Source organism: Tasmannia lanceolata, unplaced genomic scaffold (genome assembly GCF_043159265.1).
Source record: "Tasmannia lanceolata isolate RefF3 unplaced genomic scaffold, GAP_Taslan_0.1 ptg000002l, whole genome shotgun sequence".
Taxonomy (NCBI): Eukaryota; Viridiplantae; Streptophyta; class Magnoliopsida; order Canellales; family Winteraceae; genus Tasmannia; species Tasmannia lanceolata.
This window is the reverse complement of record NW_027518679.1, coordinates 46,443,306-46,467,052: the sequence shown is the minus strand read 5'-3', so window position 1 is coordinate 46,467,052 and position 23,747 is coordinate 46,443,306. Positions and strand designations below refer to the sequence as shown.

General features: G+C 40.3%; 2 protein-coding genes across 2 annotated transcripts; one reads left to right on the top strand and one right to left on the bottom strand.

Moving 5' to 3' along the window:
* Window positions 1–4,004: 4,004 nt before the first annotated feature.
* On the top strand, window positions 4,005–16,105 carry LOC143875792 (uncharacterized). The gene is made up of 4 exons (XM_077377397.1): window positions 4,005–4,161; window positions 14,113–14,341; window positions 14,431–14,568; window positions 15,864–16,105. The coding sequence occupies exons 2-4, from the start codon at window positions 14,251–14,253 to the stop codon at window positions 15,878–15,880; spliced, it is 246 nt and encodes an 81-aa protein (XP_077233512.1). The 5' UTR covers window positions 4,005–4,161; window positions 14,113–14,250; the 3' UTR covers window positions 15,881–16,105.
* A 6,729-nt stretch (window positions 16,106–22,834) lies between these two features.
* On the bottom strand, window positions 22,835–23,747 carry LOC143885558 (ubiquitin-like domain-containing protein). Its single transcript, XM_077389782.1, has one exon. It carries the CDS (start codon window positions 23,695–23,697, stop codon window positions 22,939–22,941), a length of 759 nt encoding a protein of 252 aa, XP_077245897.1. The 5' UTR covers window positions 23,698–23,747; the 3' UTR covers window positions 22,835–22,938.

The window sequence follows — 23,747 nt, the reverse complement described above, 5'->3', positions numbered from 1 at the left end:
GTACAGCCTGTTTGCCACCTTGAACTGATTGCATGTCTCAAACTTTATACAGTTTTGTAATGGCATTGGATGGGATGGGAACTTAATAGTAAAGAAAGAGAGGGTGGTTCTTCCAAGGCTGAAAACAAGCAGGTCTTTATTTTCTAGGGTCTCCAACTCTCCCACTAGTCATTATCCTCTATAAAAAAAGCATGCAACTTTGGAGCATTTGGAGGCCTGGTTTGCTGCGTACGAAGATATGATTTATGATTAAAGGAGGAAAGAAAGAGCTTCGAGATATGTGATGTTCTTATCTCATGGTTCTTGCTGATGTTTGATTATGGTGTTTCTTGTGATGGTTCTTGCTAATGTTTGATTATGGTGTTTCTTGTCGTGGCTAAGGTTTAGGGTTAAGCTTTCCTCTCTGATTTCGAGGCAGCTATTCTTCTTTCTTATCAGAAAATATTGTAGTTTAAGCAAAAGCAAATCTAATCTAAATGAGGACAAATCTTGCGTAGACATGACTATATATATGGCAGGATTTATACGAGTAGGTGTAGCAGAAGGAAAGATACCAAAACTTTTCAACCGTTAGATTAAATTTATATCAACGGTCTTCATGGGCTCACCTCATTTTAGTTTTCTCAATGAAAGCCACAAAATAGGGTTAAAGACCGTTGCTAGAAAAACAGGATCTTGTGCTAAAATTGAGCAATCTTCTATCATGACACCTGCTCATAAACAAAAAAAGAGGCGCCTGTCTTGACTCCACATTAAGATTGTGAAATCGATAGGCCATACTCAGGGACAGAGCCAGGAATTAGCTCTAGGGTGGGGGGGAGAGGGGAGGGGCAAAGTCGCAGAGAAGGTTGTTATAGCATGTTGAGGCCCATCATTCTACACTTCATGTTTGATTGGTAGGGCCCACCAACTCCCCCTAACCGATGCACAAGGTAGAGCCCACATTTTACACCTCAAATTTTGAAGTAGTAGGGCCCACTATGCATTGCCCAAGAATATTGGTGATTTAATAAATTCCAAGACCCCCCAAGAGGATCACTTTCTACTTTGAAAATCCAAATAATATTCGAGATTTTATATTTTCCGTGCAGGTAAAGTCAAGCATTTTTCAAAAAATACTATGGGCCCACTTCATACGATGATCCAAACCGTTCATTTATAGGGCCACAACATAAATAGGTTGCATCACGTAAATCATCTCCGTAGGATGATCCTAACCATTCAATCTATAAAGGTTTCCATAGCGGGCAATCCCTTTATAGATCGGAGGGTTAGGATCATCTTATGGAGATGATTTAAGGGGTGTAGGCGTGCAACCTACTTATATCGTGCACAACAAATGAACAGTTTGGATCTTCTTATGAATTGGGCCCTACTTTTTAAAAAACACTTGACTTTACATTCATATAACATATAAAATCTCATAATTAACTAGTAGAGAGTTTTCACATGTATAGTCCAGTATTTTTCAAAAAGTATTGTACAGGCCATGCCATAGTATGATCCAAACTGTCCATTTGAAGGGCCACAACGTTAATAGGCTGTGCCCAAAAATTCATTGCATGGGATGATCCTAGCCCTCTAATATATAGAGGTGTACATCATATTATGTTCCCACATAAATGAATTTTTGGGCATGACCTATTTTCATCTTGGCCCATGAAATGGACGGTTTAGATCATCCTGTGGTGCAGCCCGTACAATACAATTTTTCTAATACGGGCTTACACCATGTAAAATCTTGTGACTCCCTTAATCAAATGGACGGTTTTGATCGTCTTGTACTCTTGTGGTGTACTATTTTTCAAATACGGGAAGATTCTGGATTTTCATAGAAGAGGGGCAACTTTATGAAAAACTCTTAATCCTGTAGATTCTGTAAAAATTCTGGATTTCACCGGGGGGGGGGGGGGGGCGGCGGGCGGGGGCAATTGCCCCCCTTGGATTACCATTTGGGAGTGGCAACAGGCCATCCATGCAAAATATCAAGTTTTCATCTCTCTCTCTCTCTCCCTCTACCAAACAAGAACCTTAGAGGGGCCTAACTAGTGAATTGAACGAGATAGGCCTACCTGTACTTATTCTCACAACTAGTACTCTCTCTTCTCTTTGAGCACAAACCCTTGATGGATGAATGGTCTAGATCTTTGAAGAAGGTGTACATCATAAAAAGTGTATTTTTTAAAAAAATCACTTGGGCTCACCTGATCCGAAGATTGAAACTTTTCTTTTGATGCCCCCCTAATTATTGTGTATGTACGGAGTTGCACGTATTTTTTAAAAAATTAGAGTGGGGCACACCTTGTTCAAAGATCTAAAGCATTCAGTTGGTAGGCTCCAATGTAAATACGCCGAACCACGGAAACCATCTCCAATATTGAATGATCTAACTCTTCAATCTATAGAGATTTCTATATGGTGTAATTTATCTATAGAATTCCAATACATATGGTGATGCCCCGCCATTTTACACTTAATGTTTTGATGCTTTGTGGCCCACCATTTTACATCCATGCTTAGCAAGGGCCACCGATTTTTCCTCCACAGCGATAAGGAGCTAAAAGATCCACCACTTTAATCCCTGTTTCAAAGATAGATAATCTTGTATCTAACTGGATAAAAGCAGGCGCAGACCTATGAATGCTAGTGAAATAACTGATCTTCATGTCGACGCTCTACACAACTCTATTTGGTTAGCAGGAAAATGACGCATTGACTTATTTTTTGGTGCTATTTGGTTGCAATCCTTGCTAATGAATTCCTTGCACAACCCCGTGAAATGCAGTTTTAGGTAACATTGATCTTCAATCGTTGCACTTCCCTATCTAACACTGGGAAAGTATAATTTCCAAAAAAAAGAAGAGTTATGATAGGGAGACTGAGAGTTGGATCTAAAAGGGGACCAAACAAATTGTTTCACGCCACAACATCACTAGTGATGCGAGTAATCCCTTAAGTTCAGGGAAATAATCAAAAAGTAAAATTTTCTTCAACGCATGGCTTATTTTCATTGCAGGTCCCGTTTTAGGTCCTACTCTAGGTCTGCATATCATTTTCCTTTTAATAATGGCGCCCACTTAGGTAGTCTCTTTGCTTTCCATAGATTTTGACAACCAAACACCTATTTTTTTCACTTCACTTCCAAGGGACCCCTCAATTCACTTGACCTCCTCGCAACCAGATGGAGCCCAGATGTGGTCATGCCAACTAAATAATAGGGGTGTGAATTAGGTTGGGCTGAACTTGAACCCCACGGGTTCAACCTGGTTTTGTCTTGGGTTGGGTTGGCATTTCCTCGTGTTGGGTCTGGTTAGGGTTGGGAAAAGCCAACCCGGTTTAATTTTGGGTTCGGTTAGGGTTGAGGCCTTGGCAGCCTGTCCTCTAATTTTATCTTGATTTTCTTTGGGTTATGTTATCCTTTGTACTTTTCTATTTGGCCCAGAGTTAACCCGACCCAATTTCAAGTTAGATGAGTTAGGTTAGGGTTAAGTGATTTAGAGGCAGGTTGGGTTAGCGTTGACCATCCTCGACACAAGGTTCGGGTTGGGTCGGGTTAGGGTTAAAGGAACCTATCTTGGGTTGGGGTTTGGGCTAGGGTTGGGCTCAACCGGATCCAACCCTACCCGACTTGCACCCCTACTAAATAAGTGCAACACATGAGAAAAAGAAAGTCCATTAAACTTGCCTACAAAGCAAATAGCTGGCCGTTATTTTCCTGCCGGATAATAAAGTAGGAAAAATTATATTATGCCCGAACGTGAGAATGTAAAGGGTGGGTAGAGACAAAACCTGCAGCCTTGGTTTTTGAACCAAGAAAAAGTCAGAAAAAGTGCTTTCTGTTGGATTAAAAATCAAGGGAGAGATGGTTTTCTCTTTATAATCTTACGGTCCGGTCCGGTATCATATAAGTTGTCATAAATTAGAAGGTCAGGTGAAGGCCCAAGTTCACAATCGAAGCCCGCATTTGAGTTTCACAAACCGCATTTCATTTGAGTTTCATTTCGTCTCAATCTAACAGCATTTCATTTGGTCCTGATTTGGGTTTTATGTAACCAGAATCTATTCCTCCTTTCAAACCCTCTCCACCTCTTTTCTCTGCTCTCTGCCAAAGAGAGAGGTCTCTGCTATTATCTCATCTTTCCTTCAATCTCGTTTGAAAAGGTAACCGATTTTTTCTCTTCTCTATTTTTTTCCTGATTATCTTTTCTCCCTCTTATGATTATGTTGTTTTTTTCGGCTTTTGATTGACCTATTTTCCGATCTTTGCTGTTCTCCATAGATTTTTCACTTTATGTTTGAGATATCTAACAGAGATCTAGTCCTTCGATATAGAATGATAGAAATACCCGTTCTTTTTCAGGTAGCTTCTTTTAGCCCCAGATCTAGGGTTTTGAGATTTTATTTTGCTCCGATCTTTTGAAAATGATTGTTTTCTGCTCAATATCGATTAAGATTTAGTGTTTTCAGGATCTGATAAGCTCTTTGCCGTGTTTTAAGCCATATATATGGCTCTTTTCGTAGTGGTTGAGATTTCCAAAGTTTTAAGCCGATTTCTTTTAATTTTTTTTAGGTTAGATTGATTTGTACACGTTCCTGACTGTTCTTCTTTGAGTATCAATTGAATTTCGCTCTTATCATCTGGTTAGATCTGATTCATCATCTTAAATTTAGGTTACTGATATTGGCACTACCATGTTTTAATGATTGCACAAACTCAGTATGTTTTTTCTTTTTTTTAATGAGCTTCTTCTGACCGTTTTTGGGAACTGGAACAACTTTTGACAGCCGTTTAAAGAAAGGACAAGATGAGTTATTGCATTTATCAAAACATGGTAGTGCAAATATCTGTTTCTGATTTGATCGATTTGTACATCTTCCTAACTGTTCGTCGTTGAGTATCAATTGAATTTTGCTCTTTTCATCTGTTTAGATCTGCTAGAGTTATTCATCATCTTAAATTTATTCTTCTAATCCTGGTTAGTGACTTCTATTACAATATCTGATTGGATATTTTCCCCCATCTATCCCTGTAAGATTGTGCTTGAAATTTGAGTCATGCATGGTAGACATTGAGATTCTGATTGCATATTCCCTAACCTTTTCATTTCACCGTGAACGTGAGAGTTTGATTGGATATTCCGAAATTGTTGCTTATCATAATGTATGTTGCTTATGGCACTTTGTACAGCTGAATTTAGTTATTTTGGTTGGTATATGGCAGGGACAAAGTAGTTAGTAGTTGGTACTCAGTTTGTTTGCGATTGATTTGGTCTTATCTTTGGTGTTTGTTCTACCATTCCTTGCTTAATTGGAGTTCACAGTTTCAGTTTCGTGATATGTGCTTGTAAGATGTGTGCTACTTAGAACCTAAGTCACAAATATCGTTCTTGGGAATTTCTGGGCGAGGAAAAATCACGGGATATATAAATTTTTTTTATTTTTTTGTACCGGGGAAAATGATAAAAAATTATTTTAAAATATATAAATTAAGAAAAAATAAAAAATATCGTGATATTATCGCGGTAAATCAAAATATCGCTATATCTTTTAAATTCTCGGGATCATTTCAGGATTTTGTCGTTTTATCAAAATGTTGCGATAAAATTGTTATATTTTGAAAATGACAGAGATATTTGTGACATAGCTTAGAACACTTAGACAAATAATTTAAAGAAGCTTGTACCACTGATTGAAGTTGGGAGTTGTAGGGAGACTTTATTGGTAGAATTTTTCTGTTTATCCTGTTCGATTTTTTCTCAGGCCTTTTTGTTGAGTTTGTCTGTTTACTTCTCTTGAGATGATCACTGTCTTGTATGCCATCTTGTATTGAAAATTTTCTCTCATTGAAATTTAGGCTTGCCATTTTCTCTTTTGGTGCTATGCTACTAGCAACTAGCAATTTTAATGTAATTTGAAGAGTGCAATAGGGGAATTCAAGTGAAGATTGGATTGTATTTCAAGTCACTGGAGTTGAGGAGTTAGATGGAATTGTAATGCATTGTAAACTTCTTGGGAAAACAAGCTATGACTGAGCAACTCATCTTTCAAATACACCAAAGGTTCACCATTTTGTTGGACTTGCATGATGTTGGAAGTGCTTAGAAGCTGAAGTAGTCTACAAGCATGATGCAAGCAACGAGTTAGAAAATACTGAACTAGACGATGTCCTTCAACCCTGAGGTCGGAGGTTCAATCCCAGCTTACCTACCAAAAAATACTGAACTTAACGAGTTTAAATAGATATTGGTTACACTGAACCATCTATTACATTTGGTTTGTTTATCATCTTAAAGGATCATAAAAAGGTTTTGTAATGTGTCAAATGTGGGCACCATATGTTGCTCATGTTATGATTTGGTCACATTAACCATCTATTACACTTGGTTTGTTTATCATCTTAGAGGATCATAAAAAAGGGTTTTGTAATGTCAAATGTGGGCATCATATGTTGCTCATGTTATGATTTGGTCTCATTACCTCACATGTCATCTCGTCCATGTATCGCTTTGGCGATCTTGAAGGTGACTTTCGAGTAATCTTCGTATACACATCCCTATGGATCCAATCCAGAGGATATGGTTGTGGGTGAGGGTTAGTTGTCAGCCCCATCTTAACCTCCATTCCTTCGGAAATCAAAATTTTCCGCCTCCCTAAGTTGATGATGGCTCCCACTAGGCTTTGTTTCAGTTGGATCCAAACACGGAAAAGTTCCTCTCACTCATCTGGTTTTGTGGTTCCTTCGGTGGATCTGGTCATGAGTGCCAATTTCTCGTCTGCCTCATGTAACTTGGGTAACTCCTAGTCTTCAACCACATGTAGAGTTGCCTTTGGTTTTTTCCCTTCGTGTCCTTGTTTCAGGATCCCTTTGGTCATAGGTCGGGGTGTAGTTTCCAACACTCCCCAGTTGTGTGTCCTGGTCGTTTGACCATTGTGCCTTACAAACCGTATTGGCATGCTTGCTCGGCTTTGGATTGTACTTAGATTTGTCTCTCGTCAGATTATCTTTTTCTTGCTTCTTTGATCTAGATTTTCGATCGCCATGGCTTTGATGCTGGCCTCTTCGATAGTGTTGATGGGAAGATATTCTAGTCTTCTTGGATGTACTTGTGCAGTCCTCCTAGGTACTTCATAAAGGTACCTCGCTCCTCCAAGGAGATCCCAAGTGCTATGGCTTGCTTGTGGAACTCTGTGGTGTGCTCCTACACCGTTTGCTCGAACTGTTGCCGCAATTACTGCCATCGTACCCAACAATCCTTTTCGTATCTGAGGGGATTGAACTTTTTCCGGATTATTGCCGGGAACTCCCTCCATGTCACATTCGCCAATCCCTTCCTCCTTGCGTATGCATTCCACCATGTAAAAGCGTGACTAGTTAGCTTCAATTTGGCAAAGTTTACCTTTTGAGTGTCTCTGTATTGGTAGGTCAAGAAGTAGGTTTCGAGTCTGTCGAGCCAGAGCCAGTCGTCCAGTAGCATGCTGGTTTGGGCTTTCGGCTTGAATGTTTGGACATGGATACTCTCTTTGGAGTCGGATGTCTGGAGTGTCGGATCTCTTTTTTCCTCCTTTCGGTCCCTCTCGACCTCCACCTCTTTTGCACGAGTGGCACTTTCAGGACTCGGCTGCGAGGCTGATGCCTCCTTGGCAGATGCCAATTGCTATATCATCAACATGATGGTAGCCGTATGAGAACTTCTTTGATCGACTCCATTGTTTTCCATTGTATATCCTCGGTCAACGGGTGTGAGTACTAGGTCGTTTTCTCCATGTGCTTGTTACTGCGAAACACAGGCGTTCACCATTGTTTACACTCCCAGGGTGATTGCAGAACCTGTTTTGATACCCCTTGATCCAGAATCGTGTTTGGATGGCGTATGATCTAGTGGCTCTGATACCACTTGATCCAAAGTCGTTTTTGGATGCCCTATAATGAAGTGGCTCTGATACCACTTCATCCTAAATTAGGACGGGCCAAATCAAACGGGTAACAAACGGTTCGATATCAGGGTGAAAATTTCAAACAAGCCTTGGATTACACTTCCAAAATAAGCCTTTTCAAGGTAAATAACCACGAATGGGAGATGGGAATGGATGAAGAGAGGTGTGTGAATGGTCGGAGATGAGAATATCTATAGTAAAGGAATAGGAGCCACCATGTCAGGGTTTCTTGAAGCTTGATTCAAATGAGGCGGAAGTGCATGCAGTCCACCAAGGATTCAAAATCTTAGAGGGTGAAAATGTAGATAAAGTGATGATTGAAGGGGATTCCCTAAGTAAGGCTCAGTTCACTTGCGTTCTCGGGAAAACGAATCCCGGGAGAACACCCCTTTTTTTCCCGAGAAAGCTAAAATAGCGGTGTTCACTTGCTTTCTTGGGAAAGTAACAGTGCCTATGTGGAAAAAGTAAAAAATGACATGGATTTTCAAAAAATGACGTGGAAAGAGATCTTTTCTCCCTCTTGTGGGAAACCAAATCCCGCTAATTTGGTGCGATTCGGTTTCCCGAGAAAATAAAGTCGCGTGGTTGGGTTTGGTGAAAGAGTAAAGTCGGTGGGTGGGTAAAAAACCCTACATCATCTTCTTCCATAACAAAGCCCTAGAATAACGCCCTACATCGTCTTCTTCCTCCATCCTTCCATGGAAAACTTCGTCCTCTTCCTTGCATCTGCCTGAAAGAGTTGCAAGTCAATCTCTCTCTCTCTCTCTCTCTCTCTCTCTCTCTCTCTTTCTCTCTCTCTCTCATCTCTGTGTTGTTTTTTCATCCTCATATCTCATCCCAACATGATAATAAAAACGGAAATCTCTTTTTTGATCGGCCTTTGTATGTGGTGCTAATTTTCCCGATTTTTATTTTCGTTTTTTATGAAAACAGATCTGGGTTCTTTGGAAAAGTAATGTGCAGGAGCAGAAAAAATCCTTTTTTGCCCACAAAAAATCGTTTTTTATAAACCTTGAAGTGATCCCTATCAAACCCTCATTTTTTATAAACCTTGAAGTGATCCCTTTTTGCCCACAAAAAGTAAGAAATTCAATAGACAAAGAGATGTGTGTGAGACATAATCTCATGGATTTAACAATTTTGAGAAGCTATGATACCTTAGATGGATGTAAAGATAATCTGCTAACTAGTGATAACTCTTTAAATTGGAGTTTAAAATTTGACAGGTGAAGGAATTCTCTGAGAATTGGAGTTTAATGTAAATATTTTTTATCGCCCTTTTAAAATTGGAGTTTTGAATTGTCCCCGCTATCCTTCCTTTACTGTAAATTCGAGTTCTGAACTAAACATCAAGGCAAATACAACAAATTAGAGGGTCAGATCATCCAATGGAGATGATTTTTGAGGCATGATATATAAATATTGGGACCAAAACAACTGAATGGTTTGGATCTTCGAACAAGGTGGGCTTCATTGTATTTTTCAAAATATAGGCTCACCTACAAATGGCCGCAATACACACTGGGCACACCTAAAAATCGTCTAATTAGGAAAGAATTTTGGGATAACGTTTCCTTGGTGTGGGCAAACACATGAATAATATAGATTGTAGACACAAATTCCACTTATTGAAGCAAATGACCATTTAACCCTCACATTGATCAGCTGTGGTTTTTTTTTCATCGTTTTTAATTTCATCAGCTGAAAATTATAAATTTCTCGGGATTTTTCAGCGCAAGTGAACGAGCGCGGGAAACCTTTTCCTGCACTGTTTCCCAGGATTTTCTGCGCAAGTGAACAGGCGCGAGAAACCTTTTCCTGCACAATTTCTTGGGATTTCTTTTCCTTTTTGCCACGTCAGATTCTCTGGAAACCTTTTCTTTTCCTTTCCCGGGAAAACAAGTGAACGGAGCCTAAATGTCATCCGATGGCTTAGGGGATCCCACATTTTCGCTTGGAGATTTGCCGAATTTTTTGAGGAGATTAAGGATATTTCGGGCAACTCACTCATCTCTTTTTGCCACATAAAAAGATAGTGGAATGGTAAGGCGGATAGGCTTGCTAGGGAAGGGGCACATAAAAGAGGCCCTTGAGCAGTTCGATTCCTTACCTCCTTGACTTTCTGTGGCCTGAAGTGCCCGTTTTATTTGTCCGGATGTACTTATATTTTCTTGTTTTTCCTCTTTTTTCTTATGTGTTTTGACCATCTCGGTCTTTCTTGAATGAAATTCTAGTCATTAAAAAAAAGGAAAAATAACCACGGATAATAATAAAAGAGACAGCAACAATGAGAAGGATTTACAAAAAATACCCAAAAAGCCAGCACGTGAAACACATCTATTTGCGTTAACTTTTATTTTCAGGGGAAGATGGCCCTTAACTGGATGCCTTTCCCTTCTTCTAAATCCTCTATTTATTGACAAGAGCAAGAGAAATCCTATTTTATGTAAAACAAGGAAATTGAGATGACATTCTATTCTATGTAGAACTAAAAGTAAAAAAAAAACCACCTATGGAGGAGAGACTCCGCATCAAATTTCGATTTCCATGAATAGTCAGTGGAGAGATTCTCCTTTTTCTCAACTACGTACAAAGTAGTTCTTATCCATGTGTAACTACCATGATGCATGATAAATGGTCCCCATCCATGTAAAATAAAGGTCATGGCAGTGGGCCCCATACCAAACATGATCCACCCGCCTCAGTAGACCAACATACCCATACCAAACATGATCCACCCGCCTCAGTAAACCAACATACCCATAAAGGATTGTTTTATAATTTGCCGTAAAAATTATATGTGCAAGTGTTATTTCTTGGTCAATCTGATTTTGATCTAAGTAGATGAGAGACCATACTTCAGTTCTGAATCTTGAATGATGCTGGTTTACAAAATTGCAAGAAATAGTGAGGCTAATTTAATGTTGAATTTTTGGTCAGGCAGCTATTTACAATGCAAAGTTTTGGTTATATTGTGAACAAAGGGTAGACATTTCAATTTTATAAAAAAGGGGCTGTCAGTAAGAGAATATGGCTTTTAGGACAAATATACCCCCGTTGCTTTTTCTCACCACTTTTTGTGGTTCTAATCCCTATGTTATTCACCTACCCATTTGACCTTTTTTTTTCTTCTTCCCTAAGCCTTCCTCCTTCCAACGTGAAAACTCCATTGCCATAGTGAAAAAGCTCCATTGCCATACTGGCTGCTCTCTCATACAACTCCACCCACGAAATTCCTTCATGCGAAAGTCTCTACTAAATCCCATATTATAGTTAGACAGACGGTGGAGGATCTGAGGGAAAAAAATATAGTGGGACCTGCTTATTTCAGTGATCTAAACCATGTACTTCCTGGGCCCCTTTCATGTAGTGCCATAAAATCTTCTCTACAGGATGATCATTACCCTCTGATTTGTTAAGGGCTGTTTTTATGGGATCCATTCATTCTAACCCTCGATAATCCTAATGGTTCAGATCATCCTATGAAGACCAATTTGGAAGCAAGTCTTATCTATCTACACCAGGGCCCAAACAAATAAATGATTTATGTTCACTGGGCCCCACCTGTCCACTTAAGAAATATGGGATCCGTAAGTTTGATTAGATTCTCCTAGACCCTTGATCAAACAAGTGGTTTATCTAAGTTTGTTCCAAAAGATCACATCTTATACCCCGAAACCACTAGGGAACCACATCTTATACCACGGAACCACTAGGAAACCACATCTTATACCACGGAACCACTAGGGAACCACATCTTATACCACGGAACCACTAGGGAGCCACATTTTCTACCCCGGAACCACATTTTTCCCTAGTGGTTCCGGGGTATAAAATGTGGTTCCCTAGTAATTCCGGGGTATAAGATGTGGTTCTCTAGTGGTTCCGGGGTATAAGATGTGGTTCCCTAGTGGTTCCATTGTATAAGATGTGGTTCCCTAGTGGTTCTGGAGTAGAAAATGTGGTTCTCTAGTGGTTCCGGGGTATAAGATGTGGTTCCCTAGTGGTTCCATTGTATAAGATGTGGTTCCCTAGTGGTTCTGGAGTAGAAAATGTGGTTCTCTAGTGGTTCCGTGGTATAAGATGTGGTTCCCTAGTGGTTCCGGGGTATAAAATGTGGTTCCCTAGTGGTTTCGAGGTATAAGATGCGGTTTCCTAGTGGTTCTGAGGTATAACATGTGGTTCCCTAGTGGTTCCGGGCTATAAAATGTGGTTCTCTAGTGGTTCCGGGGTAGAAAATGTGGTTCCCTAGTGGTTTCGTGGTATAAGACGTGGTTCCCTAGTGGTTCCGTGATATAAAATGTGGTTCCGGGGTATAAGATGTGATCTTTTGGAACAAACTTAGATGAACCACTTGTTTGATCAAGGGTCTAGGATAATCTAATCAAACTTATGGATCCCATATTTCTTAGGTGGGGCCCAGTGAACGTAAACCATTTATTTGTTTGGGCCCTGTGTAGATAGATAGGACTTGCTTCCAATTGGTCTCCATAGGATGATCTGAACCATTAGGATTATAGAGGGTTAGAATGAATGGATCCCATAAAAACAGCCTTAACAAATCAGAGGGTAATGATCATCCTGTAGAGAAGATTTTATGGCACTACATGAAAGGGGCCCAGGAAGTACATGGTTTAGATCACTGAAATAAGCAGGTCCCACTATATTTTTTTTCCCTCAGATCCTCCACCGTCTGTCTAACTATAATATGGGATTTGGTAGGGACTTTCGCATGAAGGCATTTCGTGGGTGGAGTTGTATGAGAGAGCAGCCAGTATGGCAATGGAGCTTTTTCACTATGGCAATGGAGTTTTCACGTTGGAAGGAGGACGGCTTAGGGAAGAAGAAAGAAAAAGGTCAAATGGGTAGGTTAATAACATAGGGATTAGAACCACAAAAAGTGGTGGGAAAAAGCAAGGGGGTATATTTGTCCTAAAAGCCATTTTCTCTCACTGACAGCCCCTTTTTTATAAAATTGAAATGTCTACCCTTTGTTCACAATATAACCAAAACTTTGCATTTTTTAATAATTTTTCCATTTTTTTTTTGAATAAGCCAAACGTTGTAAAACTCATTTTTGTGGAAAATGAACGGTCCAAATTATTCAGTGGGGTGGTGTAAAGTTTTCTTTTCTACAGTACTTTTTTTATGACTACAACACCATTAGTTGTTCTTATCATTAAAAAAAAAAAAACACCATTAGTTGTTCTTTTTACTCTCTTTAAGCCATGAGTTATGAATTATGACATGCACCCCCAAATTTTGAGCAGTGATTTGATCGGACGAGTAGGATTAACAAATTCCCTCCATTCCCATCTTTCACACACACAAAAAAAAGGATCAACAAAATCTCTCGAAAACATGCCTAGAGGTTTTTGTTTAAAATTTAGAAGCTTCTAGTGTGGTGGAAAGCTTACTAGTGCGGTGGAAAGCTTACTAGTGTGGTGGAAAGCTTGTTTCGGAAGTTAGCAAACTTCAAGCTTCTCATTCTTTTTTGCTTCCTTCCACAAAATCCAATTTTTAGTAGTTTTTACTCAGTGATTTAGAGAAACAAGCAAAATGGGCCGCAAAAGAGTATTTTAAATGCTTTAAAACTCATCTTAAATTTTAAATAAAATTTATGTAAATTTTAAATAAAATTTATGTAAATTTTAAATAAAATTTATGTAAATTTTTTAAAACACTTATCATTAAATCTACACGAATATAAAAAGGGTAAAACTATAAATCCTTAAAATGTGTTATCCTAATCAGTGGTGAAGTCTCTTTTACTTCATGCAACCATAATCTACTCTAACCATATCCATTTCTATAAGCTTCTTGTTCGCTTTGAATGAAGCTTATTGCATGCTTCATGTTGATTTTCAATGAAGCTTCACATATTCTTTCTATCCGTTTGAGCGGAGTGAAGTTTTTTGTTTCCTGGTTTTTCAACTTTTCTTGCCCTCTCCTCACCCAGTCCCTCTCCTAGCTATCCCTCTCTCACCGTCCCTCATGATTGGGTAAGCCAATATTCCGGTAAAAAAAATTAATGATAGCCAAACGTGAACTTATCAAGCATTGGAAAATAGTATCCCAAAAAGGGAGAAAAAGAATTACTGGTTCCAAACATGCTGAGGCAGGTGGACCCGCCACTAGAATGCCTAATTAATATTACTCTTTTGTTTGGTTATTAAGCTTGATCTAATCGTGGCTGAGAGAGTCATCGGATTATATATACACTGGACTATGGTGTATGCGAGCTGGGTGAATTGAAAGCACAGAGATAATAAGGTGGGCGATAGGGTTGAAGAGAAGAGGAAGAAGAAGAGAAAAATGCCGGCAACAGCGACTTTGGTAGGAGCTCTGTTGGGGTTGGGCACCCAGATGTATTCTAACGCCCTTCGGAAACTCCCTTACATGAGGCGTAAGTTTTTTTCCCCAATTCCCATTTTCTTTCTTTCTTTATTTATTGCTTCTTCTTCTACTACTTTAATAAAGGAATTTTTTGTTCAGATCCTTGGGAGCACGTTGTGGGCATGGGATTGGGAGTGATCTTCACGACCCAGTTGGTGAAATGGGACAAAAAGCTTCAGGAAGACCTTGACAAGATGCTCCTCGAGGCCAAAGCCGCTAACGAGCGCAGATACATCGGTCTGCTTTTTTTCTTGTCATTTCCTTCTTACATGCCTTTGTTGTGCCTTCTACTTCCCTCTTTTTTTTTTTCCCTCTAAAAACTCATTGCCAGTTTGACTCGGTTCATCTATTGGTTTTCAGTATCCTATTATCCCTTGCTTAGATACTATGAAATCTAACAGATTGGTATTATTTTTGTTCTCTGATGTCTTGTCTTTGTGAGAAATTGAGTTGGACTGTCATTGAAGCTTTTCTAGAAGCATATATAGAACTGAATGAGTCTGATGGTAGCCTAGCCAATGTTGTGTCCTGTGTTTCTTCGTGAGAAGAAGCCGGGGAAGATTTACAACCCCATCACAAATCCTGTTGTTATTATACTAGCCATGATTGAAAGATCTATGTAGATATAAAAATCCCACTATAAGTGTGTTTTTTTTTTTGGAATGGTTTGCTGCTTTTCAGGTCTCAACCTTTTTCTCGTTCTTAACCTCTCATATGTATAGAGTGGCCATTATCCGGGTCATATGGAATGAAAGAAACACCTGAACCTTCAAGAATGTTATCAGAATGACTCGTCTTTTTCAAGTCTGATCTTATGTGATATCTTGGGCAAGGATCAACCCTTGCTTCAAGATGTATTCGGCTACTAATATCAGGCGTTGCAGGAGGGAGATTTGTGCGAGCAAGGAGTGAGATGTGGTTTCAGCTCCTAGATTGATCTAGCTTGGGCAACCCTAGTCTGGCAGGCATTGGAGGTCTCCTCAGAGACAAGTCAACTAAATCTGTGTTTTCAGGTCCTATTACGAGACAGAAGTTAGAGCCATTCTTCAGGGCATATGATTAGCAGCTACAGAAGATTTGCATAACCTCATTGTGGAGGGTGATTCCCTCAATGATGTAAGTGGCTAGATGGTAGACACCTCACCCTTGGATAGTCTCTGAGATGTTAGAGGAGATTTTGGACTGTGTGGAGGTGCACCCGGTTCGATATCAGCATGTTCGGAGGTCGGCTAATGGAGAGGCGGACCGGCTAACTTGTGATGGAATGGATCACCCAACACTTTGAGATATTTGATTTCTTATTACTGTCTTGATTGCTATTTCTATTTTATCCTTCTTCCTCTTGTTCTCCTTGACCTTCTTGGTCGTGGGCAAGAGGCTCCCATTCCTGCTTGTTATTCGCCACTGATTTGCTTTTCTATTTGTTATCCATTTCCTCAATTTTCTTGACACTGAGAAAACATTTGATAGTATATGATTTTATGGTTGCTATGGCATTCATGAATCTTCAAATTGTCTTCCTATTTTTGCAGGTGAGGATGACGAATAGTGAATTCGGAGCAGAACATCTCAAGTGCTTCTTACTCTGTATGTACGTCAGGTTTTAAAACTGGATCCTTCTGAGAAAATGTTGTAGTAACTCCATTCTGCACCTGTCTTAACTCATTACTCAATAAGCTCACTGGTTATGAATTTGAGTGCATGCTGGTAGTATATTGGATGATCTAATGTTTAAGAGTTTGTTGTTTTATTCATATTGCTACCTTGCAAGTCAGTCCAGCCGTGTGTGTAAAACTTCTGTGGAGATGTATCAGTGGTTTCCTTCACATTTATCATCCGAATCCTAGGCCAATTGGATCCAAAATTTATCTTGTAATCGGATAGGATCTGGATTTGTTTCCCTGATCGACTCTTGAAAGGGTGCTTGTGGTAATATTTCTTTATAAAACAAAGTGGGATCAAGCGATATGATATCATTTTGCCCGATCTAGAGAAAGATGAATAAGAAGCGTTGATGAACACAAAAAAAGGGAGAAGAGACGCAACACTGAAGAAAAAGAGTAGGAAGAAGAGGGAGAGAGATGACGTACGTGAACATCAGTGTGTTGTCGTTTTGAAAAAGCTGATTGCATGTGACAGAATATAGAGATTGTATGGAAGCATAATTTTGTGTTTTTATGGACAACTAAATGTGAGGTCATTAAGTTCAAAATCGAACCTGACTTGTAATTTTAGAATCTTATGGCCTCTATGAGGTCAATTTTTCTGAAATTTTTTATATAAATTGTTTGGATTGCAAGATATTTCTAGAAAAGTCTCGAAAGGAAATACTGGACCCCAGCGGGTCACCTTTTATTCGTAGGATCTTTCTCTTTATTATGGCATATCTAATCTATTCTAATCTAACCACTATATATAAAGGCGGAATCGTGGGTTAAGTTCTTCAACCAATTGCTGTTATTTCCGCTTTTGTCCCACCTTTTTTATTCACACGTCAGCATTATTCTTTTACCATTAACCCGTTTCCTGATATCTAACATCTGCCTCTATGAGAAATTATTTGCGGGTAAAATCGTAATCTAAATACGAAAAGTACCGACATGGGTGCTTGTCTATGACAATTACGGTAAAAAACTACCAAGAAGAGGTAGAGACATGACAACGATGAAAGAACTACCTTATATTACTCATGTAGGACATTTGCAAAATATTGATGGATTTCGGGGAAACCCTATCGATTGGAGGGCTAGGATCAACCTATGAAAATGGTTTTATGGGCATAACAGATTGATGTTGTGTTCCATCACATGGACGGTTTAGATCGGATGATTCAGGTCAACCTATGAAATTATTTTTGGCGCACAGCCTAAGTAGGAAGTGGCCCATCCAAAAGAAATTTCTTTTCTTTTTATTTGGGATTTACACGTCAATATTACTCTTTTACCATTAACCCCTTTGTTGATATCTAACATCTATCTCTATGAGAAATTATTTCAGGGTAAAATCGTAATCTACATACGAAAAGTACCAACACAGGGTACGGGCCACACCGTACATTTTAATAGTGAGGAGTGTGATCATCAAAATACGGTGAGTAGTGCCAGTATAAAATATGGTAGTGAGGACATTAGCACTATATATAATTTCAAACCGTCGTTGTTACTTAGATATTCTCACGCGGGTCGGGTTCAACCCGAATTTGGGTTGGGTCGAGTTAAGTTTTTTCGCAAATTGGGTTGGGTTGGGTTGGGAAAAATCAACTCCAATTGGAAATCGGGTTGGGTCGGGTTGGGAAAAATCAACTCCAATTGGAAATCGGGTTGGGTCGGGTTGGGCTATCGGGCAAGCCGACCTGACCCGAAACCTGAATTTTGGTTCCATTTGAAGAAGTTCTGTATATTTGTGTTTTTCTTTTTCAACATTGAAGTAGTCTCCACAGTCCACAATTGACGGTTTGGATAATCCTATGGTGCGGGTCATACCGTACTTGAATAAAGTGAGGAGTGTGATCATCAAAATATAGTAGTGCGGATAATATTTCCATTTGTTAATTGTTATTCCATGTTTGGTTTGGATTTTGAGAACCGATTGTGAGTTAAAAACTAATTATTACTGATTCACTATTGGTTCTCATAATCCAAAACAACCCGGCTTCAATTGAGGTTCTCAACATGGACGGTTTAGATCAACCTATGATGTGGTCTGTATGGATAGCACGTGCATCACACATGCATTTTTCCTAGTACTATTAAAAAACCCTAACCATATTTTCTCGGAATTATTTATTTTGCAACCCGAACAAGAACTTAGATCCAAAGTTGGATTTATTGGCTAAGACCACCTGCACCAGCTACTACTAACATGATTTGGATCGAGGCCCACGTGGTCGAGTCATCCAAATCATTCATTTTTTGGGCCGTGTCCACGTGGCGCCCTATAAAAGCTCATGAAGATTAAGTGGGCCCACTTTTGATCAATTTCGATCTTTTTATCCGGTGGCACCACCTTGGTGAGAGTGTCCAAACCAATTCTCTACATATTTTCGAATATGAATAGCCAAGTGAAATTTGATTGATTTGTATAGAAACTGAGAATGCATGTCTCAAGCTTTATACAGTTTTGTAATGGGATTGGATGGGAACTTCATATTAAAGAAAGAGAGGGTCCTTCTTACAAGGCTGAAAACAAACAAGTCTTTATTTTCTAGGGTCTCCAACTCTCCCACTAGTCATTATCCTCTATAAAAAAAAAGCATGCAACTTCGGAGCATTTGGAGGCCTGGTTTGCTGCGTACGAAGATATGATTTATGATTATAGGAGGAAAGAAAGAGCTTCGAGATATGTGATGTTCTTATCTCATGGTTCCTGCTAATGTTTGATTATGGTGTTTCTTGTCGTGGCTAAGGTTTAGGGTTAAGCTTTCCTCTCTGACTTCGAGGCAACTATAATCTTTTCTTTCTTCTTTCTTATCAGAAAATACTGTAGTTTAAGCAAAAGCAAATCTAATCTAAATAAGGATTTATATGAGTAGGCGTAGCAAAAGGAAGGCTACCAGAACTTTTCAACCGTTTGATTAAATTTAGATCAATGGTTTTCATGTAAACAAGCAAGCAGAACCAACGGAAAATTGTATCCATATTCACATGGAGAAAGCAAGAAGTTTGGTGAACAAACCATGAAAATAACACATTCAACAGTAAGGTATTATAAAGCTTCAACAGTAATGTGTCATTGGACAAGCTTGCATTCTGCTCATTCCTCTAGAGCCCAGCTTGCATTCCTCTAGAGACCAGTTGTCCTGGCTTTCCATCCAGAATAACATCATTAATAGGGGAGAGACAAAACCCAAAACTAGAAAAAAAAAAAAAAGCATAAATAGCCCAAACCTCCATAAAATATCACCACCATAACGAAAACTAGAGAAGAGAAGCCACAAACATCACAAATTTCAACAAAATAGCACCGGCGAAATCAGGATCAAAAAAACATTTCCTTGAAGCCGAAACAAAATATCGCACAACAGAAACACCAATTTTGATCCAAAATCACCACCATGGGAGAAACCAAAGAAAACCCATTACAAACAAATAAAGGAATCCAGCCATTAAAAAAACAAATAAAGGAATCCAAAAACCTAAGTTTTCAACAAATTAAAACCTGAAAAAAGGACAGCTCAAGCAAGAGAAGAGTGAATACCCTAAGAGTAGGGGGTTGAAGATCCTTCCAAGAGGCCGATTAGCCTAGCAGTTGAGAAGATGTCCGTTCAACAATGGGGAACTGTTAGGATTACATGATAATGAAGATGAGATTTTTTTTTCACGATTACGGGAAGGAAGAGGAGATTTTGTTCGTAAAAGATGGAAACCCAAAACTGTTATAAAAATATGGGTTATTCTTATGAAAATACCCCCCATGAAATAGTTGTTATTACGGAGATTTTGAGGGTATTTTCGTAAGATAAGTTTGGATCGTGACTATCCATCGAACATTACCTGAATGATTTGATCCGATCTGAAAACTTTCGGATCGGATCTTATGATTGTGATCCGAAATATGCCCATGGATCCTACTGATGTGCTCATATCCTATCCATTAATGTTTGGATTAGGATGATCCATCGGACTGTTTGGGTCCATTGACACCCCTACTCGCAAAGCTGAGAACTAGAAGATCCCGGCCGACAGTGAGCCCTCAAAGACAAGAGCCACCTTCAAGAGCTGCCTCACGGAACGATCACCACCTTGGACGAGAGGAGAATCCTCTGCCAGCCGACACCCACCAACTCACAACCGAATGCCGCTCATGGCATAACCCAAAGTCAGTGCCGGTTGAGGCCCTAGGGTCCTCGGCCGAGTAGAAGCATCCACCAACTTGTGCGGCTCACCGTTCCAGAGAACTGTACGAGGTCCCATCACCTACCAACTATGGGCTTATCCTCATCTGAGACCTTACAAGGTCCCATCTCCCACCAACTATTGGATTGTCACCATCAACGACCCTGCATATCCCATACCGTGTCATTTAATTGAATTGCCATCTCTAGCCAACCATATCGTGCCAGGTACTGGCACCCATACTGGCGATCATCCCAGTGCCACGCTATCGTCACATCGCCGCTCGCAAGACACAAAACCTCAATCTATAAATGGGAACCCTCCAATCCATTTCAATTCAAAGGCAATGCAAAACCACCATTATTACCTCAGGTGCGCACACTTGACACCCCTCTCGGACCACCGCGAACTATCTCTCCCTTTCTGTTCAGTTCTCATTCTGCTGCCTCGGTTTGACTTGAGTGGCCTGGAGTTCCAACTCCGGGTATACTTAACCTTTTTCTGTGAGTGCAGGGAATGAGGACCAGTCATGTATCCATCGTCCTACCACACTATGCCCGACGAGACCGAGGGCGGGACCTGTTCGTACGAGAGTTGGATTCGAGCAGCAACAGATTGGCGCCCACCATGGGGCTCGACAGTGTCGTTGCGGTTAAAGAGAACTGAGCACCATGACACCAACCACGTAAATGAGCAACTGATGCAACCAGGATGTCCAAAACTCTCACTAGGCGCTAATGACTGGCAGCCGACATCCCAACATCGAATCGTTGGTCAACAAATGCACCGCACGGACCAACGAGTGGAAAACCTGCCCAACCTTGTCCAAAGTCTGGCAGAGACAACGGAGTGGGGGCATGCCGAGCCAGACGCCTAGGCTCGGCTCGACGACTATCGCGCCCCGTCAGTTCAAAATCTAGACCGCTCTAGCATAGCCTCCAGTCCCATCCGAGACCAACTTGCCCGCCTTCCCATCGTTCCTTCTCAAGATCAACCCCCAAGGACAGTGGGTGTTCCCAGCCATGCCCCATTTGCTCAACCACTCAGTGCGGCCAGTCGCAACTTGGAAAATGATGATCTTTGGACCGAGATCCAGCGGCTCAACAAGATGGTGGCTAGAATGATGAAGGGGAAGGAGGTCCGAGAAGACTCCGACTCTGATGATGACCATCCCTTCACCGCAAAGAACATGGAGATTTCAATTCCCAAAGATTTGAGGATGCCGTCGTTCGAGACGTACAACAGCTCCACCAGCTCAAGAGAGCACCCTCATGTGCCGAGTCTCTCCCGCCCTCCCAAAGAAGGAGGCACACACCTGGCTTGCATCACACCAACATGGCTCCATCCCGTCCTTCAAACAACTCGGCAACCTATTCACCCCCCCACTTCACGATAAGTTGAGGACATCAAGAAACCTCGTCTTCCTTGATGGCCCTTGTTAGACCGAAAATCGGTAACAGGTACGACAGTGACGTAAGAGCGAAACTGGATGACCAGAGGAGCTGAATCCTGAGGAACCGTAGTGAGGTAAGATGAAGTGGCTGAGTCCTGCATAGAGGCAAGTGAGGTCAGAAGACCGACCCGGGTTTTACTCCGGACAGGCCCTTCGACACTCAAGTCAGTATGAGCAGGAGTGCAGAGCTAGTCTTAAGAGTTTTGAGTGGAGAGAAGATTTTTCATTACCCATTGGTTTGAGCTTTGAACCCCCTTTTATAGAGGGAAACTCGATGACGTGTCCAGGACAGGTGGCGGCCTGCTACAGGCTGGAGTTCACCTACTCCAGGACAGGTGTCCAAGCCAGGTGGCAGCCTGCTACAGGCTAGAGTTCACCTACTCAGAAACAGGTGTCCAGGACAGGTAGCGGCCTGTGATAGGCTGGAGTTCACCTACTCCAGGACAGGTGTCCAGGACAGGTGTCGGCCTGTGATAGGCTTGAGTTCACCTACTCCAGGACAGGTGTCGGCCTGTGATAGGCTGCTGTTTTCACACCCCATCAGCCCTTAAGCAATAGAAAGGGGAGTCCTTGAAGAGCTAAAGGGGTAATCTCTCCATCGAATCAACTTTTTACAATAAAAACTCGGTTTTTGGAAAAATGGGGTGTCTACAACTGGCTTCTGAGCTCACTTGTGTTGTCTTTTATTGTCTAGATTCTGATTTTTAATTTCGCGTGGGATCTGGGAGAGTTCTCAATTAGTCAAGCACTTAGGAAGCTTTTAGTTATCTGGACTTTTATTTATTAGAGACGTGAGTATTTATTTATCTTGGATAATTGGGAGAGTCTTAATGGTTTGATTTCATAGGTTTGGATGTTAGTGTGGAGTTGTAACTATGATAATTAGGTTTGTTTATGGAGATATTTAGTTGCTTTAAGATATGCTCTAAACTGCTTTGGAGATTAAGGGAAATCTAATCTATGGTGACTGATTTTGTTAGAAGTAAAACAAATTGTAAGCATGTCAGCCTTGCGTGCTTGTAAGGCATGGGACGCCTATTGTGCCTTCAGGTCGGGGGCGTGATAGCTCTTTCTCTGTATAATAAGAGGAGGTCTGAATCAATTTCTCCTTCTTATAATAAGAATCAACACAAGTGAGCTCAAAAGCCATTATCATGCCTAGAATCAATTTCTCCTGCTTATAATACACTGAAGATTTTAGTTAACAGTTGTTATCAACGGAAAATGTGTAGCAATTTGCTAGCAGTTATTGATATTTAAATTTGATAAAAATAAAATAAAAAAAATTTAGCGTCGACATTAAAAGTAGTACAAACAATTTTATGATCCATTAGTTACAGTTCCATGCAATAAATCTATGGTATCGCCTTGTCGGACATTATGCCAACGGAAACTATGGTCATCATCCATGACAGATTGTTTGTGGATAAAGAAGTAGCCTTCTGGTGGAAGATGAAAATCATAATGACGGTGCAACCTTTGTAGTTCCTTCCTAAGCTCTCCAACATTATCCAATGGATTCACCTCCAAAGGTATCTTCTTTTTGCCACATTGTGACTGTACTATAAATTTCAACTTCTTCGATGTCGTTGTGGTTGTTTTAGGAGGGAGAGGTTTTAGAATGACAACGATTTCCGAATGATCACAAATCCCATACTCGCCCAAAGATCGATGATCTTGCAATTCAGCGCCTGAGTAGTAGAGTACAAATCGATTGATGGGAATGTCTTCGTTGTCGTGAATTCTATCCTTTAACCGACTGACGGTATCCATTATATGCATAGTGAGCATAAACTGTTTATTCGATGTCTGTATCTTGATCAATATAGTATCTTCTGTTTTGATTAGTTTTTTTTCTTCAGGTTCGACGAGGAGTTGGATGTGAGAGCCTTGGAGAACTTCATAGAACTCGGTATCACGTTCGTCCGCCATTATCTTGCCATTGAAGATTAGGGTTTGACGAGCGATTGGGGTGCCTTCGTATTTTTGGACCTTCTCCTTCATCTCTAAGACTGTGTCAAAGAAGCCAACTTCAATGTACACTTTCTTGCCTTTTGGTGTTTCGAATATGACATCCATTGAGATATACTGATCATTAGTTCTATAATTTTTAGTTCTATAATTTATAT

Coding starts and splice junctions, on each gene's coding strand:
- LOC143875792 (XM_077377397.1), top strand. CDS start 14,251: ATGCCGGCAACAGCGACTTTGGTAGGAGCTCTGTTGGGGTTGGGCACC. Junction 14,342..14,430: donor GAAACTCCCTTACATGAGGC/GTAAGTTTTTTT, acceptor TTTTTTGTTCAG/ATCCTTGGGAGCACGTTGTG.
- LOC143885558 (XM_077389782.1), bottom strand. CDS start 23,697: ATGGATGTCATATTCGAAACACCAAAAGGCAAGAAAGTGTACATTGAA.